This window comes from Neofelis nebulosa, chromosome 1 (genome assembly GCF_028018385.1).
Source record: "Neofelis nebulosa isolate mNeoNeb1 chromosome 1, mNeoNeb1.pri, whole genome shotgun sequence".
NCBI lineage: Eukaryota > Metazoa > Chordata > Mammalia > Carnivora > Felidae > Neofelis > Neofelis nebulosa.
The window spans coordinates 76,303,910-76,328,783 of record NC_080782.1 but is presented as its reverse complement, the minus strand read 5'-3'; the positions used below and the strand labels follow the sequence as shown (position 1 = coordinate 76,328,783).

General features: G+C 37.0%; 2 protein-coding genes across 27 annotated transcripts in view; one reads left to right on the top strand and one right to left on the bottom strand.

Moving 5' to 3' along the window:
* The window catches only part of PAM (peptidylglycine alpha-amidating monooxygenase), a 159,186-nt gene that overhangs the window by 101,695 nt on the left and 32,617 nt on the right, over nucleotides 1-24,874 (top strand). For 14 of the 20 annotated variants that reach the window (XM_058725992.1, XM_058725976.1, XM_058725968.1 and 11 more), the window contains exons 14-16: nucleotides 3,636-3,959; nucleotides 13,386-13,515; nucleotides 23,241-23,357. In XM_058725992.1, coding sequence (XP_058581975.1) covers nucleotides 3,636-3,959; nucleotides 13,386-13,515; nucleotides 23,241-23,357 — 571 coding nt within the window. The remainder of the gene's footprint in view (nucleotides 1-3,635; nucleotides 3,960-13,385; nucleotides 13,516-23,240; nucleotides 23,358-24,874) is intronic. The other 6 variants (XM_058726019.1, XM_058726011.1, XM_058726002.1 and 3 more) reach the window with 1 other exon arrangement.
* Nucleotides 10,871-24,874, bottom strand: part of GIN1 (gypsy retrotransposon integrase 1) — a 79,655-nt gene continuing 65,651 nt past the window's right edge. For all 7 annotated transcript variants that reach the window (XM_058726051.1, XM_058726091.1, XM_058726031.1 and 4 more), the window contains one exon: nucleotides 10,871-11,124. The gene's annotated coding sequence lies outside the window, so the exon portion shown is untranslated. The remainder of the gene's footprint in view (nucleotides 11,125-24,874) is intronic.

Here is a 24,874-nt window from a genome sequence, read left to right as displayed (position 1 = left end):
ACAGGTAGAGGAGATCTAGAAAGAACAGTGTTATAAGCAGAGAGTTTCTGAAGGGACTTTTCAGCAGTGCTGCATGCCGCTGATAGGTTAAGATGGCTGTGGCAACTAAGAGCTCTTGAGCAACTCATGTGGAAGTCATACAGGGATGAATGAAGAAGTGGAATCAGATGCCTTTGACTTGGGAAGGAGAGAGGATGTTGTGAGCAAGGATGAAGTAGCCTTGCACGGTCCAATATGGTAGGCGCTAGCCACATGTGGTTATTTAAATTGGGGTATAAATTAATTAAAAGTAAAATTAAAAACTAAACTCCTCAATCACATTAGCCACATTACAAGTTCTCAGTAGCCCCACGTGTCTAGTGGCGTCATGTTGGGCAGCACAGGAACAGGGTATTTCCATTATCACAGAAAGCACTGTTAGGCCATGTTGGAACTTGGAAAAGGGAAGGCAGAAAAGTCTGAAAGATAGACTGTGTCAGAGGAGGGTCTCCCTTGCTTCCATGACCCACTCAAGATAAATGCAGACTGAGTGTGCTTTTATCCTGAGTCAAGTCTTTGGCAAAGAGGCTGAATTAGGAAAAGAAAAGGAAGCAAATAGGAAAGGCTCCAGAGGGTAGTGAGAGGGCTGGCATCCAGAACACTGGAGTAGGGATAGTTCTTTCTCCAAAAATAGACTTAAGAAAAAAGAGAGAAAGCGCAAGTACAATTTACTTTGGCAAAGCGAGGACGCAAATCACTACAACAGCCATAGTGACTTGAGAAAATATAGGGCTGTAAAGTTAAAGAAACCTTTTTTTTTTCTGTTACGAAAATCCTAATACCTGTATATGAGATAAGAACTGATTTTTTTTTTAAGTTTAGGTAAACAATAGATGGAAACAGAGGCATGTGCATGTTACAACTGGAATTTATGTCTTTTTTGCTGGTAATTAGCTATATTTAGTGATACCTCCTTTATGATATACACGGAACTGGGCCTTGTACATTAACTTCTTTAAATCCACCAAAGAATTCTTAAAGGTAGTGGTCATTGTCTATATAATGTTAAGGCACAAAATAGCTACTAAGCGTCAGGGTTGGATTCAAAGAAGAGTGTGCAGTATACCCCAGACACTGGGCAGTAACAATACAGTGAAAGACCTGTGGGCCATATGTGCACATAGCTAAGACCCCTAATTTGATAGTCAAGGAAGGCTTCTTGGATATAAGTAACACCTCAGTAGGATCTGAAGGCTTAGGAGCTAGTTGGTTACTGGGGAGCAATTGTCCCAGGAAGAAGAAACAACATTGTAGAGTGACATTGAAGGAAGGGGAAGTCCAATATGTGTGTAACATAAACTGAGGAGAAAGAAAGGAATATTGAGAAATGAGATTGGGGTAGAGACCCCACAACTTGCTCCATTAGTTTTCTACTCCATCCACTGCACTCAAGGTTAGATATACCTGGCACAGAAAAATATTTAACATCTCAGGATTCCGTATTTCCAATACCCCAGAAGCGAAAGAAAAACTCTCTAGTTTATGTGTAAGAGTGTAAGAGATAGCCATCTAGTGGTCTCTCTCTCTCTCTCTCTCTCACATGTCATCTCTATAAATGAGATGCAGCCCTAAATTTCATTTTCATAAGGCCAGTGCACTCTGTATGCAGCGAAGCCTAATACATTGCTAAAGGTTTACTTTCCTCACCCAATGATAACTGTAAATGACAATTTCAAAGGAACTGGAGTGCTGTGCATTTCATATTTTATCACAGCTTTTAGATTTTTACTGACAAACCTGAAGAACCATGCATAGTTGCAAGTCTGTGTTCCTCCATCAATATTAGACTAATGACATGGATTCAAGTTTTAATTTTTTTTTAACGTTTATTTATTTTTGAGACAGAGAGAGACAGAGCATGAACGGGGGAGGGTCAGAGAGAGGGAGATACAGAATCTGAAGCAGGCTCCAGGCTCTGAGCGGTCAGCACAGAGCCTGACGCGGGGCTCGAACTCACGGACCGCGAGATCATGACCTGAGCCGAAGTCGGCCGCTCAACCGATTGAGCCACCCAGGCGCCCCGGATTCAAGTTTTAAAATTCTGGTTTTTACTCATTCCTGAAATAATCTTGTGTTTTATTTTCCATGTAAATGTTTCATTGCACAACAGCACATTAAACTATTTGTATTTAGTGTGAGGGCAGGTGAATTTAACAGTAATGAATTAATTTCTTCCCTGTGAGGCAAAATGCCACTGTGGCCTAACAGATTTGGTTGAGTTGTAATTTGCTTTGTTCATTTTCCTGAGATTGGCCCTATTACTTGGTAATTATTTTTTGATTGAAGATTTCACCTGGGATAAGCCGCTTTCATGGGAAAGAATTGAAAGCTTTGAGTCATTAAGCCAAGACTATTTGTAAACATGACAGGATCTCTTAGCATCATTTTGGAAAGACTTCATGTCCCCTTGCACCAATTTTTTAATAATATATTCTTTGGTGGAATGCATCATAGCAAAACCGGTTATCATTTTCATTTCCTACTGGTCATAAAAAAGATTTTGTAAATGTTAACTGATCATGCTGTAAATGTAATTAAAACTTAAGCAGTAAGACTCCATGGTCATAACTAATTTCATTAGCAGCCCTTAGAATAGGGTGAGGGAAAAGAACTGAGTGTTTGTTCAACCTTGGGGTTTGGCTTAGAAGAGCAGATTTGTTTCTATGAAGAACGTAGACATGTTTCCGATTCACATAGTTGATGTAAATGGATTTAAAGCCATAGATGTAAATGATAAGGATTAAAATGCTTTGTGAACTTTCCATAGTCATATTTTATATCTCTCATAATGTTTTATAAATAATACTGTCTTGGTGATAATGGATGATCACATCCAAGTTTACTTTTTAGTACAGAAAGGCATGAAATACATCGTGATGAACCATTACAATGATATCAGTTTGTTAAAATCTCTTTTGTTTGAAACTGATTTGAGGTATTCTTTTTTCACAAAATTATTTTTCTGGAACTTGTTCATTTCTTGTCTAAAATGAACAACTGGAGCTACACACAGTAGCACTGCTAACAAAATAATAATAACAAAACATGGGTTTTTTGCTTGCCAAAGAGATGCATATCTGTTACGTTTCTTGTGTTTTGTAGCATATGCTGAAAAAATATACCTTTAATTTCTTGTGCATTATACTTTAATAGGCTTTTAAAGACAACTTCAAAGGGTTTTCCTTGAAGGTAGCTCTTTTCTGATGTAGCTGTTGATCATACTTTTAGAAATCTGATGAACTGTAACTTCCAAATCAACCCGACTCTACTGTGAAAACCATTTACTGAAACATGCCATGCAATCACATGCACATCGTTTTGTTTCCACTAATATGCAAATAGAGGTTATCTGGTGTTATTGGCTCCTGAGATAATAGGACGACATAGGTGGTATATAAAATGAAATGTGAAGCCTATTATTTTTTTCATTGTTCTGGAAAATCATCCTTTTTCCCCTGATGCTTAAACATCTGAGAGCAACCTTCTCTCTCACTTATTATGACGAATCAGGCAATGGTATTTTTAAGGCACAAAATTTTGTAAATTTTGCAATCTTATCAACCCTCCACCCCTTCTCTCTTCTCTTTTTTCCACAGGTGATTTCTATTCACTACTTTCCAAGCTGCTAGGAGAAAGGGAAGATGTTGTTCATGTGCATAAATATAATCCTACAGAAAAGGCAGAATCAGAGTCAGACCTGGTAGCTGAGATTGCAAATGTAGTCCAAAAGAAGGATCTTGGTCGATCTGATGCCAGAGAGAGTGCAGAGCACGAGGAGAGGGGCAATGCTATTCTTGTCAGAGACAGAATTCACAAATTCCACAGACTAGAGTCTACTTTGAGGCCAGCAGAAAGCAGAGTTTTGTCATTACAGCAGCCCCTACCTGGTGAAGGCACCTGGGAACCCGAACACACAGGAGGTGCGTTTAGGGCTTCTTTTAAAGAACAAACTATGAAATGCTACAATCCACATTAGCAAAATCTGAAGGGAATAAAAATGAATGGGTGAAAATACTTATCGATAAAAAAAAAACTCATGAGAAAAAAACATTACTATGATTTGGGTTATCAGATACCACCTTTGTTTGAGGTTTTATTTTTGTTTTGGTCCAATACTTCATAAATTCAGCTTCTGTTCAGTTGATGAGCCAGAATTACCGGGACCAAAAATACCTAGATCATGTTCGGAGAGTGGCACGTGAAATTCAGCATAACAAATTCTTACCAAATCAGTATTCTCTATTTTGCTCAATGGAAAGAAACTGAAAATTCAACACCTGATCTGTAAAGTCTCAGTGTATGAAATGCTTATATGCTACCTTCTTTAAGGTAATTAAGGTCCTCTCAAAGGAATCTTCTATTTCCCAGCATTCTTTTCCAACTGACTTGTAAAATATAACCATTTTTATGATTTTGTTTCTTAAGTTCCATTATCAATTACTATCTTAATTGAAAATTTAGTTTAGTTTTTTTTTTTTTTTCTTTCCTGAGGGGACCTTCGGCAACTCAGAAACTATCAGATTTATCTTTATTTCTAACCAGGATTCTTCTGGTTATGGCTTCCATAATTAGAGGACAATACCTTATTCCCTTCAGGTTTCTGTACCAGCAAGCTATGGATGCCTCATCTTTGTCTTTAATTGTATTGTGGCCTCTTTCATATTGATTGTGTTTCATGTTACTTGCTAATGTGGAAAGCCAGATAATACAGCATGTGGAGATAATCTCCAAAAAAGTAACAGATATGGGTGCATGGCAGCTGTCCATGCGTGGGCTGGAATGGCTCAGGCTGCCGGCTTGGTGTTTTCAAATACAGCTTTGCAGTAAGCCATAAATTATTCAACACCCAGCTGATTTTTATTTATAATTGAAAAAAAGCATGTGGTGCCTTTTGCTCACACAGAAGTTTCAAGCACTGTCCATTGGGTCTGGTCTAATACTTTCTATGGGGTGTACTGGGACTCAGTTTTTTACATCTTCATACTTAAACAGAGTCAGCCCTGCTCTCTAACTCCTAAATTTATCTAATGAAACTATTTCTCAAGAGGGTTTCCTAAACTCCACTGCATTAGAATCACCTCACCTAAGGTGCTTATGAAAAATCTAGACTCCTGAATACTACCTAAGAACAACTGAATTGACATTTCCAAGGGTGGTGCCTAGAAAATCTGCAGTTTATCATGTCCCTATCCATTTCATAGACAGACTTGAGTGTCTTTCTGAACCTCTATATTAAGGACAGCAAATGGTAACCCATACGACATGAAAATATAAAAGGCAGAAGGGCTTCTTTGGCAAGAGTACAATTCTATTCAAGTGGGAAATGTTAGAGTTGCAATATATTTTATCCCATGACTTCTCTTTGTTACCCTGGATTTGAAATAATATTGTGGTTCTTATAATTTACCTATAGGTATCATAAGTATGCATGTAAAAATCATAGTTTGACTTAAGGCATTGTATTCCTAAAACCTAGTTAGCTTTTCTAAGAAAGAAATATTTAAAATACCCCAAATACATTTACTTGCCAGATCTTATACCTTATAGGGTGGGCAAAATGGCAGTGTCCAGGAGTAAAATGTTGCTTCAGGATCTGGGTCAGGAAATTTCCTTTCATTTAAAATATGTGGGTAAACGTCACTGAATTAAATAAAATGATGAGTCATAGAAACATACAGCACAAATCCTCATTATAGAAAGAAAATGTGCCTGTGTTTCCTTTCTGCAATGATTTATTTTAGTGTTATTTCACTACTCTGATTCAAAAACCTTTTAAACGTTAAATGTAAAATAGCAAAATTCATATTTAGGTAAGCTATTTCTGAAAGTCTTTTTCTTTTCACCCTTCTGTCACTGTTTACCATAGCACAATATAAAACCTAACCTTAATTGAAAATGTTTCATTCCTTTGTGTAAGCCAGAGAATGCCCTATCCTCAGGAAACTTCCATTTGCAAAAAAAGAAAGTAGGCATTATTAGCATGTAACACCCTGGTAAAATACATTAGTAGTCTAATTCATGTATATTTCCCAGGGTATGAGCAAGGGGGATAAATTTGATGGATAATCTCCCATTGTTGTTCTCATAGCCTTTTCTTTACTTCAGACAAAGCTGAGAAGGGGACCCTATAATAGTCTGGAGGAACTAACTGTCTCCCTAAATGCCTAATTTGCTGTAAGGAATTAATATATTACCTTCAAAGAAGAAGGTAGTTTATCATATGAGATTATTACTCAAACAAAAATGCGAGGCTATGGTGTTGCTTAATGTTATAGCTCCTACTCATTTCAGATGCCTTTGAGACCTATTTTAATTTTTAAATGAAGAAACTGAAGCCTAGAGAAGTTAACCCATTTCAGTGAGGTCACAGAGTCTGAATTTAAAACTTGGACTTTATAACTGAATTTAAAACTAGAATGTACACTTCCTAGTTCTTTACACTTCATTACAGTTTTGCTCAAAACACTGAGCTAACTTGTTCGCCCAGTTCAGATATGCCTCCCTGGAGCTCTGGGCCATATAACTGCTGACAAGCTGGAGGCTTCCACTTAGGACTCTGTTCTAATGTCCACAGTTCATGGCACTAGCACAATCCAATACAGGAGCATTTTATGCCACAGCACTTTGGATTTCATTGACTGGACCATACTTTGGAACTACAATACAGTAATGTATCCCATCCAGCTGATTTGAGAGGTCACAGGTGAAATTATTGGATCGGCTCAAAAATCTGGATGTGACTATATGTGGTAGGCCCAGAACTACCTCATGGTTTCAGAAACACCATTTTGTGGACTTTTAGATTTGTCTGAATTCCGCTTAGTTCCATACCTTGGCAGCTGCCTTTAAACATGAATCCCCACCTCATAATGGGATGAGCATCATTGGACACAGCTGCATGAAGAGCACAACCAGAATGACATCTTCCATCTTTGCTATAAAGCCTTTAGCATTCCCGAGAACAAGATGGTTAAGTATTGTGTCTTCAGCGTGTCTCTAAGAGCGCAAATATCCACAACTAGCACCTCTTTCTAAGTCTTGTCTTCATGACCTATGGTGAGTCTGTTCTGAAAACTCTTGTCCCAACAGTTGTGAGAACAACATTAGAAACAGGGAAATTTCCTGGACAGGTGTAGCTAGACTAGCACAGAGGTTTTGCAGCTGTTGTTGGAAAGGACGTGCCTCACATAGGAAGCTATAGCTGCAGTCTCCACACAACGTACACACATGCATGCATACAACACACACATACGTGCACTGCGCGCACACGATTCAGCTCACCCCAGAACAGTTCTGCATTTGGCCAAAATAAAATCTGAAAACCATTCCACGCAGGTTGTATGCTGTGGATCACTTCAGACTCTGGAGCCTGACTTCCTGGCTTTGAATCCTAACTACACCACTTATTATGTGGTCCGTAGGAAAAATTAGAAAAGAAATTCTCTGGGCTTTAGTTTTCTCATCTATAAAAATGAGGATGATTACAGTACAGTCCTCATAGGGTTTTAGTGAGGGTCAAATAATACTTCCATGTATTCCAGGTAATGCATGGAAAGGGCTTTGAACAGTTTCTGGCACACACAAAGTATTAAATAAATGTAATACATTAACAATACATATGATTATAATTGCCACCGTTAACATCATGTCGGATTAGGATTTCAAAATTTTAAACACCAAAGCAATAGGAGTAAATGTTAATTACTATAACTTAAGCAGCACCCATGAGAGAATTTTCTTGGAAAGTGTAGGAAAGCTGTAAAATTTGGCACTCTAATTTGATAAATTCAGAAAATGACTTGGCAGTGTTCTGTCGTAATGGCAGTGTGTGCCTCTCAAATCTCTGATCACTTACATTGACCTGCCTTGACGTTTTCCTGTGATACATGATGTACGGTGTGGAAATATTTGACTAGGTAAACTGAGAAGCAAATACACTCTTTTTTACACCTAACATCATTTGTTTTTTTACCGTTAATTTGATATTTATATTGAGACAATATTCGTAGGATAGGAACAAAATCCTAGTCTTTATTCTAGTGGCCTTCTGGAAACCACACTCACTGAAAAATAAATTTAAAACTATATTCTCAGTGGCAGATTTGATTGGAATGCTATTGCTAGCATATGGAAGCCTGGTTCAGCATGTATTGTATACCTGTGAACAGAAAATAATATCTGCATGTGTGTGATGCTTATCAAAGTATTCACAGACTCTTAATCAACTCAGAGTCTATATTTCAGTCATATGCTTACCTCTAGGTTCACATCTTATAGAATTACCAGGTAAAATAAGGCATTCAGTTGGCTGAAATTTCATCCCTGGAGGGAAGGAGACTAATAAAGACAAACATATACATAGCCCTCACTGTGAGCCAGGCTAAGTGTTTTAGGTGCATTAACTTATTTAATCCCCATAACAACCCTATTTATAAACCCTTTTAGAGAGGAAGAAACAGGCACAGAAAGGTTAAGTCATGTGCCTAAAGTGCCATAGCTGAAGGAACCAAGATTTGCTCAAGTCTTGGTTTTAATCACTTTGTTATTCTGCCTCACAATAATATAAAATGATAGATAGATAGATAGATAGATAGATAGATAGATAGATGAGAGAGAGAGAGAGAGAGAGAGAGAGAGAGAGAGAGAGAGAGAGATAGGAAGGCAGGCATGCAGGAGGGAAGCATGATGACAGGTTTTTTTCCAATCATCCCGTCATCTCATCTACACTTGTAGTAACTCTTGGTGTAGATTACTTTTGATCATACTTTCTCAGTCAGCATCCAAACATTTTGACCAAGTTGAAGATCTCATTTGCAATTAAATTTTTAAAAGAAAAGAAATTCTACTAATGCTTTTGGCCCCTATGTCTAAATTCTCTTCCTCACTTCATCCTCATTAAATGAAACACTGTAATTTAATCCTTGTTTTCTTTCTGACTTGGTTATAAACATTTCTCATCTGATTTCAGTTAATTATCGCTATGGCCGACACTTCTGATGAGTAACAGTCTCTGCCCAAAATAAGTCACCTTTCCTCACTAGATGAGAATTCCCAAGTGTAGAAAAAGCAGCCATTACATTTTGTTCTTGTTGAAGTCATCTAGTGATTTCACTAAAACTAATCTTTTAATTACGTAACACTGAAGTCACAGCTCTGGGTTTAAAATTAGATTTTCTCTTAACTTAATTCTGTCATTTCTTCTGTAACACAGATAAATGAATGCCCTTTTAAATGCATATTAATAATTTCATATGAAAGTAGCATTGATCACTACATTAATCTCTTTCTTGGAAAGGTATAATTCATTAATTCTTAGTGATTTATTGATATAATTTTAATAGTAATGTTTATTTTTTTTTCTGAAGGTCGTTAACTTTTTTTCTAAATATATAGAATATGAGGCTGCACATTGACCTTTATGAGTGCAAGAATTCCTCTGAAAAAATCCTATTATTTGACATCTGAATTTAGAGCAGCTGACAGAGTTGGGAATGGCTTGCCAGATGTCATGCGTAAGAAATTTGTATTAATTTTCAAATTAAAACTGAAAGGCTTCAACATTAGTCACATACTGAATCGCCTCTTAAATGAAAGCTAAGAAAAATATGAATTCTTAATTTTTAACTTCTCCATGATTGAAAAAGTTAGGTTTAAGTTAGAACCCAAATATATTTTATCATGTAATTTCTTTAATAAGGATTTGAAATACTTCTTAATTGGGGTCTAGAAAATAATCAATCTTGACATTGACAACTGAAGTCTGGCCCAAGCCCACAGTTCCTTTCCTGTGAAGTGAGAAAACGACCTGGGATGACCCAGTACTGTTCTGACATTCTATGACTCTCATGTAGCAACAGGCAGGGATTGGAGAAACATGTTATTGACTCCATCCATATACCTAGACCACTAGTCCTAAAAGACTGCTTTGAATCTTGATCATCTAATCTTAAAGGGAACAGCTTTTAACCACCTAATAATGAAAAAGATGGTGACACTGGAAGCAAAAACATCAATTAACTGAGCTAATGTTCACAGAGGAGACATGAACTCAGTTTTTCTGTAACTATTTTACAATTTCTATTTAACCTGGAGACCTAGATCCTAAGAATGTTGAGGTCTTGGGTTGGTAATCTTAAAAGCGTGTGATGGTATTTTTAAATGAAATTTTAAATAATATAACCTCTCTAAAAATTTTGCGATGCACAAAGTAGTTCTCCTTTGCATTGACTCAGTACTCACAGTGTATATATTTCTTCTTATATATTTCCTTACATATTACCTTTACTGTTTTGAAAATTCACCAAACCTATACATTTTAATAATATGTTCTATTTACACTATTTTTCCTTCTTGAAAATTTCCAACCAAATGGACTCTCATATGTGACAAAATAAGCTGTTAACAACCTATCAGTCAATGCTTTTAGCAGACTTTTGAGTGCTTACCAATCTAAGGTCATTGGTAATTGGGGTCATTCATAGCCAGTTTAAAGTTGATTGTGTAATATTTCCAATAGTTAATGAAACTCACATGTGTCCCGGTTTGTTTATTTTGGACGCTGCATCTATTTTTTATCAGAATTAGTATCTCTGGACCTTCATGAGCACCTAGCTTCCAGTACCTGCTGGATGAACCACTGAATAGAAATGTTCTAGGAAACATATCTGTTTATTTTCTTAATAAAAATGATTAGCCAATTAGCATTTTTATTGAATCTCTTAACGTCTTCAGCAGTGTGGAGAGTAAAAAGAGGTAATACAAGTGAAATATAAGATTATAAGGGTGCTTAAGTGCTGGTTGACAACATAAATAAGTAGACTGGACCACAGCATTCTGTTTAGTGTATTTATTAGGCCATAACAGGCAGCCAGGTGCTGTGTTAAGACTTTACAACAAATAGTGAATACGACACGATCCCTGCCCTCAAGAAGTTCCATCTGGGTGCAGTAGTTCCGGGCACTGAGAATCTGATGAAAAGCAGCTAAATATCTGTGTTATCATGAGGTTCAAGGTTGCCTTGAAGACCATCCGGACTCTTCAGGAGCTGATGAATGAGCATAGAACAATGACCACCAAATGGACAAGCTGTAACGGAGATGGGAGTGAATGACATACAACCTGAGAACTTTAAAATAATTGAAAACATTTTCTTTGGGGGATGATTTATCCATCTGTTGATCTATCTAGACATCTCTAATTGTCATGCTCATACCACTGCTTCCAGATTTCACTTTCAAAAACACAGTTTTAATCATGCCACCCCATGCTTAGAAACCTTCAGTGGCTACCAGTCGCCTGTAGCAGCAATTTGCATCCTTTTTTCCTATTATGACAAACGTGATAGATGATGAATGTTATTCATCTGAGCAGCCCCATTCACATCCACTGCTGTGCCCAGAATTGTTTGCAAATGTAAGCGTGCCAGCTGTAACTCTGTCCCCCTTCTCTTCAACTCAAGAAGGCGTATCAAAACACGTGAGTGAGAATGACATTCTCATGGGCCCTAATATATTTCAAAAGTAAATTATTCCAAACTGTGTGCTTTACTGATACTAATAATATACTTGCAGCATGCCTCAAAATTAATCTTCGTATAGATCAAGACACCACAGCTCAGACTGACATTCATTCATTGTTAAATCCATACTCTGTCATATGGTATACAATATATTTTCCAGCCTAAACTAGATCTCCAGGTCTGTTAATCCTGCCTTTTGCTCTCCTAAGCCCCACCTGGACACAGAGAGGTATCCTTTCCAGATTAAAGATCTTGAAGCACATTCTGCAATTGTAAACATCCTCGCTCTTGATCTTTCTGACCAAAATATTCTCTGCTCGCTTCTGCACTCAGTGAACTCCTCACTTACCTTTAAGTGCATACACAAGTGTTTATTTCTCTGGGAAATCTCCCAGGTCTAACCTTAACCCTACCCTCTCCCAGCCAAGCCCCAGGAAGGATTATGGGCCCTCTCCTGTGTTCCATCACTACAGTGTGTCATAAGTATTTGGTTTCTGTTTTTCTCATTTTATTCTACAAGGTCTTCAAGGCCAAAAGCCATGTTTTATTCCCAGAATCTAGCAATGCCTTACATAGACAATACACTTAGTGAATACTTGAAGATGCTTCTGCAGAAGTTGTAGGCAGAACTGACCTAGGCATTCAGTTGCGCTGTTTTCTTAATTTTTATTAAAGAAAAAAATTAAATGTGCAGAGGTAAAAAGACTTTGAATGAAGCAGTACTGTTTCCTTAAGTACAGTTGAGAAAATTACTTCAAAAGTGTTTATTCTCACACCAGCATGCTCTCAAGCTTTCATAAGCTGATCCTACAAGCCCTGTGCTTTCCTTTCTTCCTCCAGTCTTTAATGCCTGTCTCTAGGGATTTCACTGCATGTTGCCACATCCTCCAGAGGATGGGAAGGAGAAACGAGACTCGAATTGCTGCATTTCTACCTCTTGGCATCTCTGTTGAAGTATTCGAGAGGGAAAGAAATATGGAACTGATACAGTTGATTTCACAGTATCTTCATAACTTTATATCCTGTCAGTACAGCTACTTCATACATCATACCTCTTTATTCATAAGCATGTTTATAAAAGGGCCTAACACAAATAAATGCAGGTATTCTCTAAGTATAAAGGTACTCTGATTAGAAATCAGAATAACTTGAGAGTCACAGAGTTTGTTATGTTTCCCTTCTCTTATGGCAGGAAACAGTGAAATACAAGCCATGAAAGAGAGTGTCCCTCCATTCCCATTGCTATAGGAACCCTCACATTCAGAGAAATGAGATTGGTATCTTATATAGATTCCTTGTACGATATAATTAGCAATGGTTTATTATAGGGTCTTGTGTCTATTGAACATCTAGAATTTACACAGGAGTCAGATCACACACACACACACACACACACACACACACACACACACACACAGGCTTACTGCCCATGCTTGCTATTGATTCACACGTAAAAGCTCTGTATTAAAATGATGCCATCCATGTGGTCTTATTTCCCAAACATACTATTTTTAAATAAGAATCATGTCAAGAAGAAAGTAGTCTCAGATTTGTTCTATAAGGACTTCCGGGTAAGCTGTTTTCATAGGCATGTTATCAAGAGGAAAAGAGGGCATACGGTCCCCAAACAAATTCACAGTCACTTCATTTCATAGCTCAGGAAGCTACTCGGCATGTGCATGTGGTTTATTTATTTAGAGCACGGCTTGACTTTTTTTTTTCTTTGCATCTAGTGACATTACTGCATGAGTTTCTTATAACCATTGTGCATCTTCATGAGGTTATACAGCTTTCCTTTTTACACCAAATGTCTGTATTTATCTTATAGATTTCCATGTCGAAGAATCACTGGATTGGCCTGGAGTATACCTGTTACCAGGCCAGGTCTCTGGGGTGGCTCTGGACCCTAAGAATAACCTGGTGATTTTCCACAGAGGTGACCATGTCTGGGATGGAAAGTAAGTAATATTTTTCCTTCAGGGTGTAAAGGAAAATAAATGTAGCATGCATCACTTTTTGTTAAACTAGGGTAATAGTAAGAGAACTACCAAGGTTCTTTGTGAACTTGATTTTTGTGAGCAAACCATATTTATCCTTTTTATGCATGACTCTGATAAGTAATGGAGAGGAAGTCTTGGGCATTTTAAAACAATTAAAGTAGTTTCACAAACTAGTTGATGGAAAGAAGACAATGACAATCTGATTCTGCCTACTTACCATTTTCTTCCCTTGTCCTTGAAGCCACCTTCACATTCTTAAGGAGGATAATATTAAAAGGCAGTTAAGAGAGTACATTTGCTGAGGCGTTTCAAGACTTCAAAGAAAGTGCATCCTGAGAAATGATCAACTAAGAAAAGTTACTAGTTGACTACAAGAAAACACTTTGTTATTTCCGTGTGCATGCTGCATAAAGAACCACTTTAAGACCATTGGACTCTCCTTTTCCATCAGACTGCTGCACAGCAGTGAAAACAATTAACCTTCTGGAGATTATGGTTGAACCAGTTTAGCCACCACATGTATAGAAATAGTAGCTTGACCTTCATATTTTCATACAGATTAACTTTATCACTCAAATTTTCTCTTTTTATGAGCACCAAAGACTTAAGAATAACACGAGGACTAATTCCCCTGCTTTTCCTTTGCGTTTCTCTTTCCAACCTTTTATTCTACCTTCCACTATCTACTTAGAAGGATTTTGACTAAAAATGTCTAACATTTATTGTTTACTGTGGGTCTGTCACTGTTGTAAATGTTTACCTAAATCACCTTACAATAGCTGGGCACTGTTATTATCACCATCATTCACATTTTCCAGATGAAACCAAGAGGAGGTAAGTGTTTTGCCCCACGTCTCTGAGTTAGAAAATGGCAAAACCAAGCTTCACTTCCTTTTCATCTGACTCCAGGGTTGGCCCAGTTGCCCACTTTGCAGTATTGCGTTTTATAGGATTGTGAGCACATTCACATGATGACATTTTTAAAAGGTTGGTCTCAACTCTCCTGAGTAATGAATATCCATTTATTCATTTATTTTATCACAAATATGCATATGAAGGTGAATCTTAAACTAACAATTAACTGTAATGAATCTTCTCCTTTCAAGTGTATAGCTGTAGGGTCTCATTTGGAAAATGGAGAGCCTACATATATAGTTCAGTTGTTTTTTTCCCTCTAATTTCAGAGATAGTGATTATACTTATGCTGCTGCTAACTCTGCTCTGTCACACAAACGTGTATGTATTTTTCTTTGTGCAGGTCAAGATGGCACTCATTCAGCATTTCACAATACATTGGTAGTTTGGTTACTGTTTAATTGTCCTCTCCAGTTGTCACACTTGAAAATGGAATCTGAGAAAGGAATCACTTCAGAGTTCAAAGCAATCGAACTCAATATTGGTATTCATACATCTCTGTTACATCGTCTCAGTCATTATTGAACATCTAATGGTATTTTAACAAGTGCTTTTAAAAGCAAACTATTACTATTCATTGTAGCATATTCTTTGTTTTAATGAATATTGCTACATTTTCTGCATGGATTTCTAGCCACATTTTACCAGAGGAGAAAATTACAGCATCATTTTCTCCCATTGATACTGTTTCAACTGGCTAAAGCTAAATTGGATAAAGTCCAAGTCTCCATTTGAATGTGATACTCATTCCAAGTAAACAGCAGAGGCTGGAACAGTTTCACAGGAGAAGGGATCAGTAAAGGCCAGCTTGGGGTGGGAGACGATGACACAACACTGAAATAAGAGCCACATAAGAACAGTTTCTGTGACTTATATGATAGTCCTCACTCAAGAACTGCTTTTTCCTGGCATCTAGCTTTCATCTAGATAACCAGTATCGTGTGCAAATAGATTCCAGCTTCAGTGCCAAAGCCCTGGTGTGTTTATCCAGATAAATGGCACCAACAAAAGGGTGTTGTTAAAAATGCAAGACTTCTTCAGAGCAGATGTGCTGATTTAACTTATTAAATCTCTATTTCTTCTTTCTTATTCATCTTTATCTTTCAGGTGTAAGAATTTTGTTAGCTGTCTTTCCTTGTGTCTCTCTTGTAGTGTCCATTGGCCTCTAGCAGCTTTTTCAGTCAATGGTTGCAAGGAAATTCTCTTCTGGAATGTACTTCTTTGCTTTTAACCACTGTCTGCTTTATTATTCATGAAGAGAATTAGAAGTGGATTACTCTTTATTTTTTTTAGAAAAATAGATTTGGATTTGTAGGCTCTGTTCTTTGAACAGTCATGCATAGCGATCCTTCATATATAAGCTGCATTATATAAAATAGGCAAAGTACATAGTTTTTGTTCTCCCTCATTAAATATCCAAGGATTGTAAAAAGAAAAAGACAGCACCTTCCTGAAAAATTTATGATGTACTGGTGAGAGACAATGGACATTAAACATTGGGAGGAAATTGCATTCTTATTGCTACCACTGTTTGAATAGAGTAGTGAGAAATCCTGTATTAATCTTCCTTGGAATTTTTCTCATCCTGATAGTTCTCATGTTCACAAAATTGTAGTTTCCTTAAGGTCAGGACTTGCTCTAAAACTAAGCACTCTGTGTCCCCTAATTTTTAGGATGTGATCATTCTTTAACTATTAGGCATGCTTCATATTAATAATCCGTACTTAATACTTAGTACCCAAAGCTCTTTGATATCATCATATCAACTGTTTTATAAGTAGTATTACTCTTCATTTCTACCTGATTTCCCTGATCACCCCTTACTCTTCTATTTAACCATGCTAAATAAGCATGGCAACCAAACTGAAATAATAATAATAATAATAATTAATAATAAACCACTTGACCTCCTGAAAGGTGGTCATCACTCCCTGTCAGTATTTGATTTCCATTTTCTTTCCTGTCCATCTCTGACTACAATATGGCTACTTAAAGAAGCTTCTTCTAGCTGCAATAAGAAATGCCTATTATCAGAAGGATGTAATGAAATGTTTAAGAGCCTGCGGTCTGTCCTGGTGTTAGGGAGGCATCACAGCTAGAGCTCTTTTCAAGTTTAAATGTGTCCCAGCAGGAGGTGGGTAGCTCCTGCCTCAGTAACAGCTGTTCCTGGGTCTCAGTCTTAAAATCCAGACTGCTGTCAAATCTTGCTTCCTGGCCTTTCTTTTATTTATCTCAGCTATGGTTCTGGTTCCACTGTGCAAGACTCACATCACATACCCACTTAACTAAACCATGGGCTTTACCCCTTATTTTTAGGTGTTAAAAAGTTGTTTCCTTTGTACAATTAGTAAGTTTTCCACATGGAGTGGAAAGGAAAGTTGGAAGTTGTATCACTTGGAATTGTTTCAGTAAGAGAGAAAAACAACTCAAACTACCTTAGGAAAAGAAGAAATAGATTAGATTGTATAAGTGAAAACTTCAAGGGTATGGTAATCCAGATGACATCACTAGGATCCATTTTTTAACAAATTTTCTCCTGGTTAGCTCCATTCCTGCACCCTGATTGATCTCTGTCCCTGCTTTCAGCTTCAGAATCACATTATCACACTAGTCTCACAGAAGATGTAGTCTGTGTCCTGGACAGGTCAACAGAAAATCCTTAAATTGAGTCTGTTAGCATATTTTTTGGTCTGACTTAGGTCATGTCTCCTCTATCTCCAAACCAGTCATTGTGGCAAAAAAATAAAATCCACTCTTTGGCTTAGCTTGAGTTTTTTTCTTCTGTGTCTGGAATGTAGGAATAGAGTTGACATCAGAAGCAAATGCACCGACAGCGGGCTTAGAATGTTGGGTCACCTAAAGAAACATTGAAGTTTCATTAGCTCAATGTGGGGCAGCAGACAATGGGCACCCAGAAGAGCAACTGTGCACCAGAGAGCTCACCTCCAATCTCCCGCCTAATGTACACACACCTCTTAGAAGATCTTCCACAGTCATCCAGTGCTTGAACTCTCAGTACCAAGAAATTCCCTATGATATGAGACATACTTTCCAATTATGGGACTCATCTAGCTGTTATAAAGTTCTTCACTATGTTAAACTCAAATCCGAGTCTCCTAACTCCACCTGCATGACAACCTAACGCAGGGTGAACTTACTCCCATTTATCCATGGCAATTACTTACACATTTGAAGAAAGTTTTCTCTTCTCTGGAATAAGTATCCCCAGGCCATCAACCAGTCTGTATGCTGACATGATACTGTCATCTGAAGGTAGTTTGGTTTCTCATCCTTTTAAAGTGTTTTGTGGAGAAGTGGCCACAATACCTCATGTATTATCTTCTCAGCAATGCAATTACTATCCTTAATGTGTATTCTAGATATCTCTCAGTGTAAAAAGTTTGTATTCACTCTTATTCAGCATTCATATCATCTTGTTGTGTGTTGAATCTGCTAAAATCTTTAAATACATTTCATAAAACTTTTACTGGAAATTTATATTTATGTGGTGTTTTTATTTTTTAGCATATATTTATTTTTGAGAGACAGAGAGAGACACAGCACGAGCAGGGGAGGGGCAAAGAGAGAGGGAGACACAGAATCCGAAGCAGGCTCCAGGCTCTGAACTGTCAGCACAGAGCCTGACGCAGGGCTTGAACTCACGGACTGTGAGATCATGACCTGATCTGAAGTCAGACACTCAACTGACTGAGCCACCCAGGCACCCCACTTATGTGGTGTTTTAAAAATACTGAATTCAGGACTTTATTCCAATTATATTTCCCTTCATTAGATTTAACAATTTATAGATATTATTTAACCAGAGAATGAGCTGTCCCTCCCAGCTTTGTATCAAGTCTATTGATGTACATGCCTTTCATATCTTCATAAATGTTGTTTATAAAATTTGAATAGTTCAGTGGTTGGCTTAGCAAAGTTTTGTTCTTAGATATGTGGTCTTCTGGGATTCTTCTCCCATTTGCCCCCCAAATAGCTCACAAAACATGTCTTCATCAGTGCTTTATGGAATGTTGCCAAGCTCTATTGTTTCAGAAATCTCTCTGCATCCTTTCAGAAAAATCGGTTCAAGATTTGTCTCACTGGTTTTCTGGAGCCTCAGTTAAGATATCTGCTTCATTTAAGAATTAAGTGAACCTGTAAAACAGAACTCAAAGTGACTGAATGGTACCTTAGTACCTTCATATCTGAGAGAAAATCATGAGGGGTTCTACAGAAAGAATGTTTCCATATTCTAGCATTCTCTCTCACATTGTCATTTGCCACTCAAACCATTTTCTTCCAGATTTATGTTACTTTCTCTAGTTCTTCGTTATGTGACTATTCTTCTATCGCTTTTGCATACACACATTCAGTTTGATAACTGGCAGGGAGATTCTCCAGTCCAGTGAGTCAGTCCTACTAAGAGAAGACTATATATATAAATATGCAAATATGTAAAAAAAAAAAAAAAAAAAATATATATATATATATCTATCTTAAGACAGCTAACCTAAGTTTGAACCTTGGTTACCATTTTCTAGCTCTGAGACCTGCATGAAGATGTTTGCACTCCTTTTACCTGCAGGTCCCTAGTCCAAAAAAATGAGGACTTTAATAAGTGCCTCGTTCTATTGAGTAACAAAAAGCACTTTGTTCAGTGACTTCTACTCAGTGGCTTTACTGACCCAGCAGAGCTGGTGCTATAATACCTAGCTCTTTGTTCTTTTCATCCCTGTTTGTGATGTCTCCATTGCTCGGTCCATTGGGGCACTAAAGAGTCATACTGGTTTCTTTGTCTGTCTACCTAATTTCCTCCTCACAGAGATTTTTTGCAATGTGTATATATTCAGAAGTGAGTGTTTTTAACATATTATTTAAGTATATTCCACTTAAAGACTCTGGCCTTTATATGGTATATCTTTGCTTTCCTAATATTGAGGGTATCTTCCCACTTATTTTCTCACTTGAAAACTTACAGTTCTAATAGATGGTTAGAGGAGGTGGTGGCGGGGGGGGGAGCGGGGGGAGATAGGTGAACTAGGTGTAAGGAATTAAGAGTACACTTATAATGAGCACTGAGTAATATATGGAAGTGCTGAATCACTGTATTGTACACCTGAAATGAATATAACACTATGTATTAACTCCACTGGAATTAAAATTAAAACATAAAAGGAAAGAAAGAGAAAACCTATGGTTCTCTCTCCAGCTTCTTAATTTATGTAATTGCAACATTATATTATATTTCTCTCTTCAGTTGCTATTATTTATTTTGCATTCCCTTAATTTTGATTGATGGCACAGAAGCTTATTTTCTTCTTACTGGAGTTTATTTTTTGTGTGAATATAGCAGAGCATTTCTTCTCAGCCTTATCTAAACTATTTGATTGGCTGCTAATGTGCAAAACCATTAATGGGGGATTCAAACTGCTAAAATAAAGAAGTGATGAATTCCCGCCCATGAACCATAGTTCAGTCTTTTTGACTGAGTGCATTTTCAGAGAAGCAAACAAAAGTCAGCAGTGCTCCAGGCACTGTGTGAAATTTGCAGGGTATTATTATATCCTGTAAAAAGTTAAATGTGGTTGAAATAAAGACTTCTCTGCAGCATATAATGTGGGGTAGCTGCTTTAGAACACTAAATAAGCAGTTTGCTATAGCAACAGTATATCCAGTTCTGTAATCTGACATCCATTTGTGAACTGTTCAAGGGTTACCGTTCTTTGAATTACAGGAATTTATAAACTACTTTATTTGGCAGATTTGGTGTGCATGTGTATGTTTGTGACTTTCCCATTTAAGAAAAAATTTCAACTTCTTCTGTCCCTTGCCCTGTGTGACTACCATGCACAAACTGTTAGTGGCACAAAGCTCCACTATCCCAAATGAAAGGATCGCGACTGGCCAGCCAATCAGCTGAGTGACTGTCTCTTGATGTGCAGCTATAGGTAGGCTGAGATCTGTTATGCTCCAGCTTTATCGGGATATACAGTAGGCATTGTTGCCACTATACAGTGCCACTATTATTAAGTATCAGTAGTGGGTCAGAACACTATGTATCAAGTGTATAGCACTTGGTAAGAACTATGAGGACTTGGTAACTTTCCATATTACTAACTCACAAGTGGGGGCAAAGTAGATAAATAATACACTAGTATGTTTCATGCCCAATCCAATAAACTGCAAGAATACATGAAAAAATTAGAAAATACAAAAGGGAAAAGGAAATCTAAATACAATCAGTAGATTTTTAGCAATATTCATAAATATCCTAGTTATGATGCTGTATTGTAGTTGTGCAAAATGCTACTTTTGAAGAGAGAAGTACATATGAATCCACAGTTCAATTCAAAATTTCTTTTCAAAAAAGAGGAAACAGATTTTAACTCCTTACAGTCAGGGAAAGCATAATTCTCACATTATTTAGACTGCTATGGTGCTGTCATAAAGCACTGGAATGTTCCTAGATAATGAAGAATATGCCTTAAAACAGATCATAAATGAAGAGACTATTCTATTATACATGAATGTGAACCTTATAGCATACTCTGAGTCTCAGACATGCTGACCTTATGCTATCCAATATCATAGACATGTTGGAAGAAAAAGAAAACAACACTGATGGTTGAATCCAATGCCATTGTTTTCTAGAAGAATAGTTATGATGTTTTTAGTATAGAAATTCATATTGAAAATAGAGTTTCAGATACAGAATAACTCTTTGGTGTTTCATTAAAGAATTACATCATGTTTGCCCTTTACCAGTCTCCCATGTTTTAATAACACCTTGTACATTCTTACATTGGTTCTAATAAAATTTCACATTTCAATTTAATGAAGATCCCATGAATATCTTAGAAAATCTACTTTGTTAGTGATGTTACTTCTATTTCATAAACTCAGGTATTTTTTTTTCTAGGTACTGCTGTGTGGTTTTAACTACACGTAATAGCATATGTAAACAGTATTACTTAAGTTTTAGGTTGACAAAGTTGAATCAATATTTTGTTTTTAATTGAATGCATCATTAATAAGAACTACTTCAGGGACTTAGTGTTATCTTTCATGGAAAATATCCCCAAAGACTCTAACAGTCAAGAAGCTCAAATAATCGTGTGATGAATTTTTTAATGGCAAGAGAATGTAATTTTGAAATTTTTATTCATCTACTGGGACTCTACATAAGTTCCACAAAAATGTCAACCAGTCAAATATCAACCTAATCAATAGGTCTGTGACAGATCTGAGCACTCTTGCCTTTCCAAACTGCAAATGTATCTCCATTAATAGTTAATATTATTCAGGTTCTTCTTTTGCTTACACAGTTGAACTACAACATATTAGTTTTTTTCACAGCTTTGTCTGATTCTATAAAGGAAATGCTGTTACAGCTTTGACTGTATCAGATAGTTTCTGTTACAGAAATATTTGTTGATCATCCACTGACTCGTCTGGAAAAATATGTATATATTGTGTATATTTTTATGTAGATACACATATGTATGGCTCAACTATGTGCTAATTCAATTCTTCGTTCTTTAACATATAAATTGGTCCCTTTGTGATTTGTAGATTTACCTTTCTGTTATATAAGCTTATATTACAAGATTTTATCTTTGTCATTTGTCTCAAATAATTACCCAAACAGGAATTGAAATAAATATAGTATCTATGCTAATTGTCAATTTAGGTAAAGATACTACCAGCAATTTATATAGAAATATAAATGGAAAAAATGTATATAAACATATATGTTCATAACATTTTATAACCTGGGAGATAGAATTAAAAAGCAGAAACCGTCATGTTTGTTTTAGCTTTATATTATTATGTAGTTGGTCATTTTGTACTTAAAGAAAAGTTGTTTTATGGAAGAAGTTTTATGATTCCAGAATCAATTTATGTTTTATATTTTTTAAATACTTTGAACATTATATACTATATCCTTATATTATGTATTTGCATGTTGGGGCACCTGGGTGGCTGAGTCGGTTAAGCGTCCGACTTCAGCTTAGGTTATGATCTCGCAGTTTGTGAGTTCGAGCCCCACGTCAGGCTCTGTGCTGACAGCTTAGAGCCAGTCGCCTGCTTTGGATTCTGTGTCTCCCTCTCTCTCTCTCTGCCTCCCCTGCTCACACTGTGTCTCTCAAAAATGAATAAATGTTAAAAAAAATAATTTTAAAAATATTTGTATTTGCATGCGGTTCTTATGGCAAATACTATAGCAAACATATTTTATATTCCTTCCTGCTATCATTTACACTTTCCTTATTACAGTGTGAGTTAAAATAAGTTATGCTTCCTTTTGTAGTTTCAAAGAAAATAGCTATTGAATTAAAATATTTTGAGGAGCTTTGAAAAAATAAGAGTTCTTGGTAGTATTTCTTAAATTCTCATGTGAATATGAATCACCTGGGGTTCTTGTGAAAAGTATGGACTTCAGATTCAGTGGGTCTGAGACCTTGCATTTCCAGGCAGTCCCCATGTCGTTGTTCCCCTGGCCCCTCTCAGCAGCATAGTTCTACAGTCAAACGGTACAGATGTAATTATATTTGTAATTACATATGTAATTACCCCTATATATATTGGTATATATATATGTAATCAAAGGTACAGAAATGTGAAGGACAAAGAATGAAATCAAAGTCTAAGCTCTTTGGTTGACTGTGTATTTAGAATCTCAAGTGAATGGTCTGCATTTCTCAAGCTCATTGACCTTTCTCATTGGTTTATTTCCCATTCTAATGCTTTTGTTTGTTTGTTTTAAGCTCTTTTGACAGCATGTTTGTTTACCAGCAAAGAGGACTGGGGCCAATTGAAGAAGACACTATTCTTGTCATAGATCCAAATAATGCTGCAGTACTACAGTCCAGTGGAAAAAATCTGTGAGTTAAATTACTTATTTTTTTTAATGTTTTATTTTTGAGAGAGAGCGAGAGCGCGCACGTGTGCGAGCGCATGGGGGAGGGGCAGAGAGAGAGGGAGTCAGAGGATCCCAAGTGGGCTCCTTGCTGAGAGAAGACAGCCTAATGAGGGACTCAATCCCACATGTGAGATCATGACCTGAGCAGAAATCAAGAATCAGACACTTAACCAACTGAGCCACCCAGGCTCCCCTACTTATGTTGTTATTAAGGCTCTTGCTGCATATATTTTATCAAAGTGTGTCACTGGCTCTGGTCCTGTAAAGGGTGTATTGTACAACAGTGGCAAAAAAGCGGAGCTTAAGAAAGCAGGCGACTAATTGGGCCATCCCATCTTTCATTTTCTAAATAGGTGGCTCTAAACTGAAATTAGAATCACCTGGGAAACTACAGAAAAATTAGATTGGATTTAGTCTGGAATGAGGCCCAGGCATCAAAACAGTACTTTTAAAGCTCCCCAGGTGATTCTAATAGGTACTCAAACTTCATAGAACCATTGATACACATAGCTAATGAAGTGAGCTGCTAGTCAGCTTAGATTTGAAGATTAAAAAAATTTTTTCAGCGTAAAAGTTACATAACCAAACTCATCAAGTAATCAACATTAAGGAAAAAGGCTTCTTTCTTCCCATCTCAAAGGGAAGACTAAACAAATGGCATTTTAGCTTTTCTTAGCATGCATAGGTAATTTGGCTTTGAAAGCCGCTTATTATTTGCTCTTATTCCTAGATGACATTTGGCAACCAAAAAAAAAAGTTGGCTGATATTCGTGGTCATTGAAAGGAAGGGCACCTGCTTACAGAGTGTCCTCAACCATTTTAACCTGGCAGCTTGAGGAACTAGACCCTGCTCCGTCTGCTTAGGCACAGGAAAAGCCAGGGAGCCATCCATCCACCTGAGTGCAGCTGCTTATGGAGATGGTGATATTTTTTTATAGGATTCTAAGATGGTGGAGTCAGGGGCCAAATCCTAATACCAGCTTTATCACTTCGTGTATTTGAACCTATCTCTTCTATGCTTTACTAATGAATCAGAAACATTCTTTTTCCAGAAGGGAATCAGAGAAAGGCAGAGCAACTGTTGCCGAATGAACCTGGCCAGCCATGGGGAGTCTGTATTGAAAGCAAATCATAACTCTCACATTCAGTCACCAAAACACAGATTTAGTTCGGTCAATTAGTCAAGGTCAGGGTGTTCCAATCTTGGCACATGAAAAAAGAATCTGTGGTGTCAACACCTTGGTTAAGGCTAGAAGTTGACAAACAGCCTGTGGATTGTTGGATGTCATGTGACCAAACCACATTAAGATATTGTCCAGGTGTTTGTTAATTCTAAGTTCCTTAAGCCTGTGAGCCTCTGTCTACATTACAGTTCTTCCACCCACATCATTCCAACTGATTTTGTTAAATAGATTAACCTTCTCTAATGATTATCCAGAACACTACTTCACTTTGCTTAGATGAACACAGCCCCTGTCT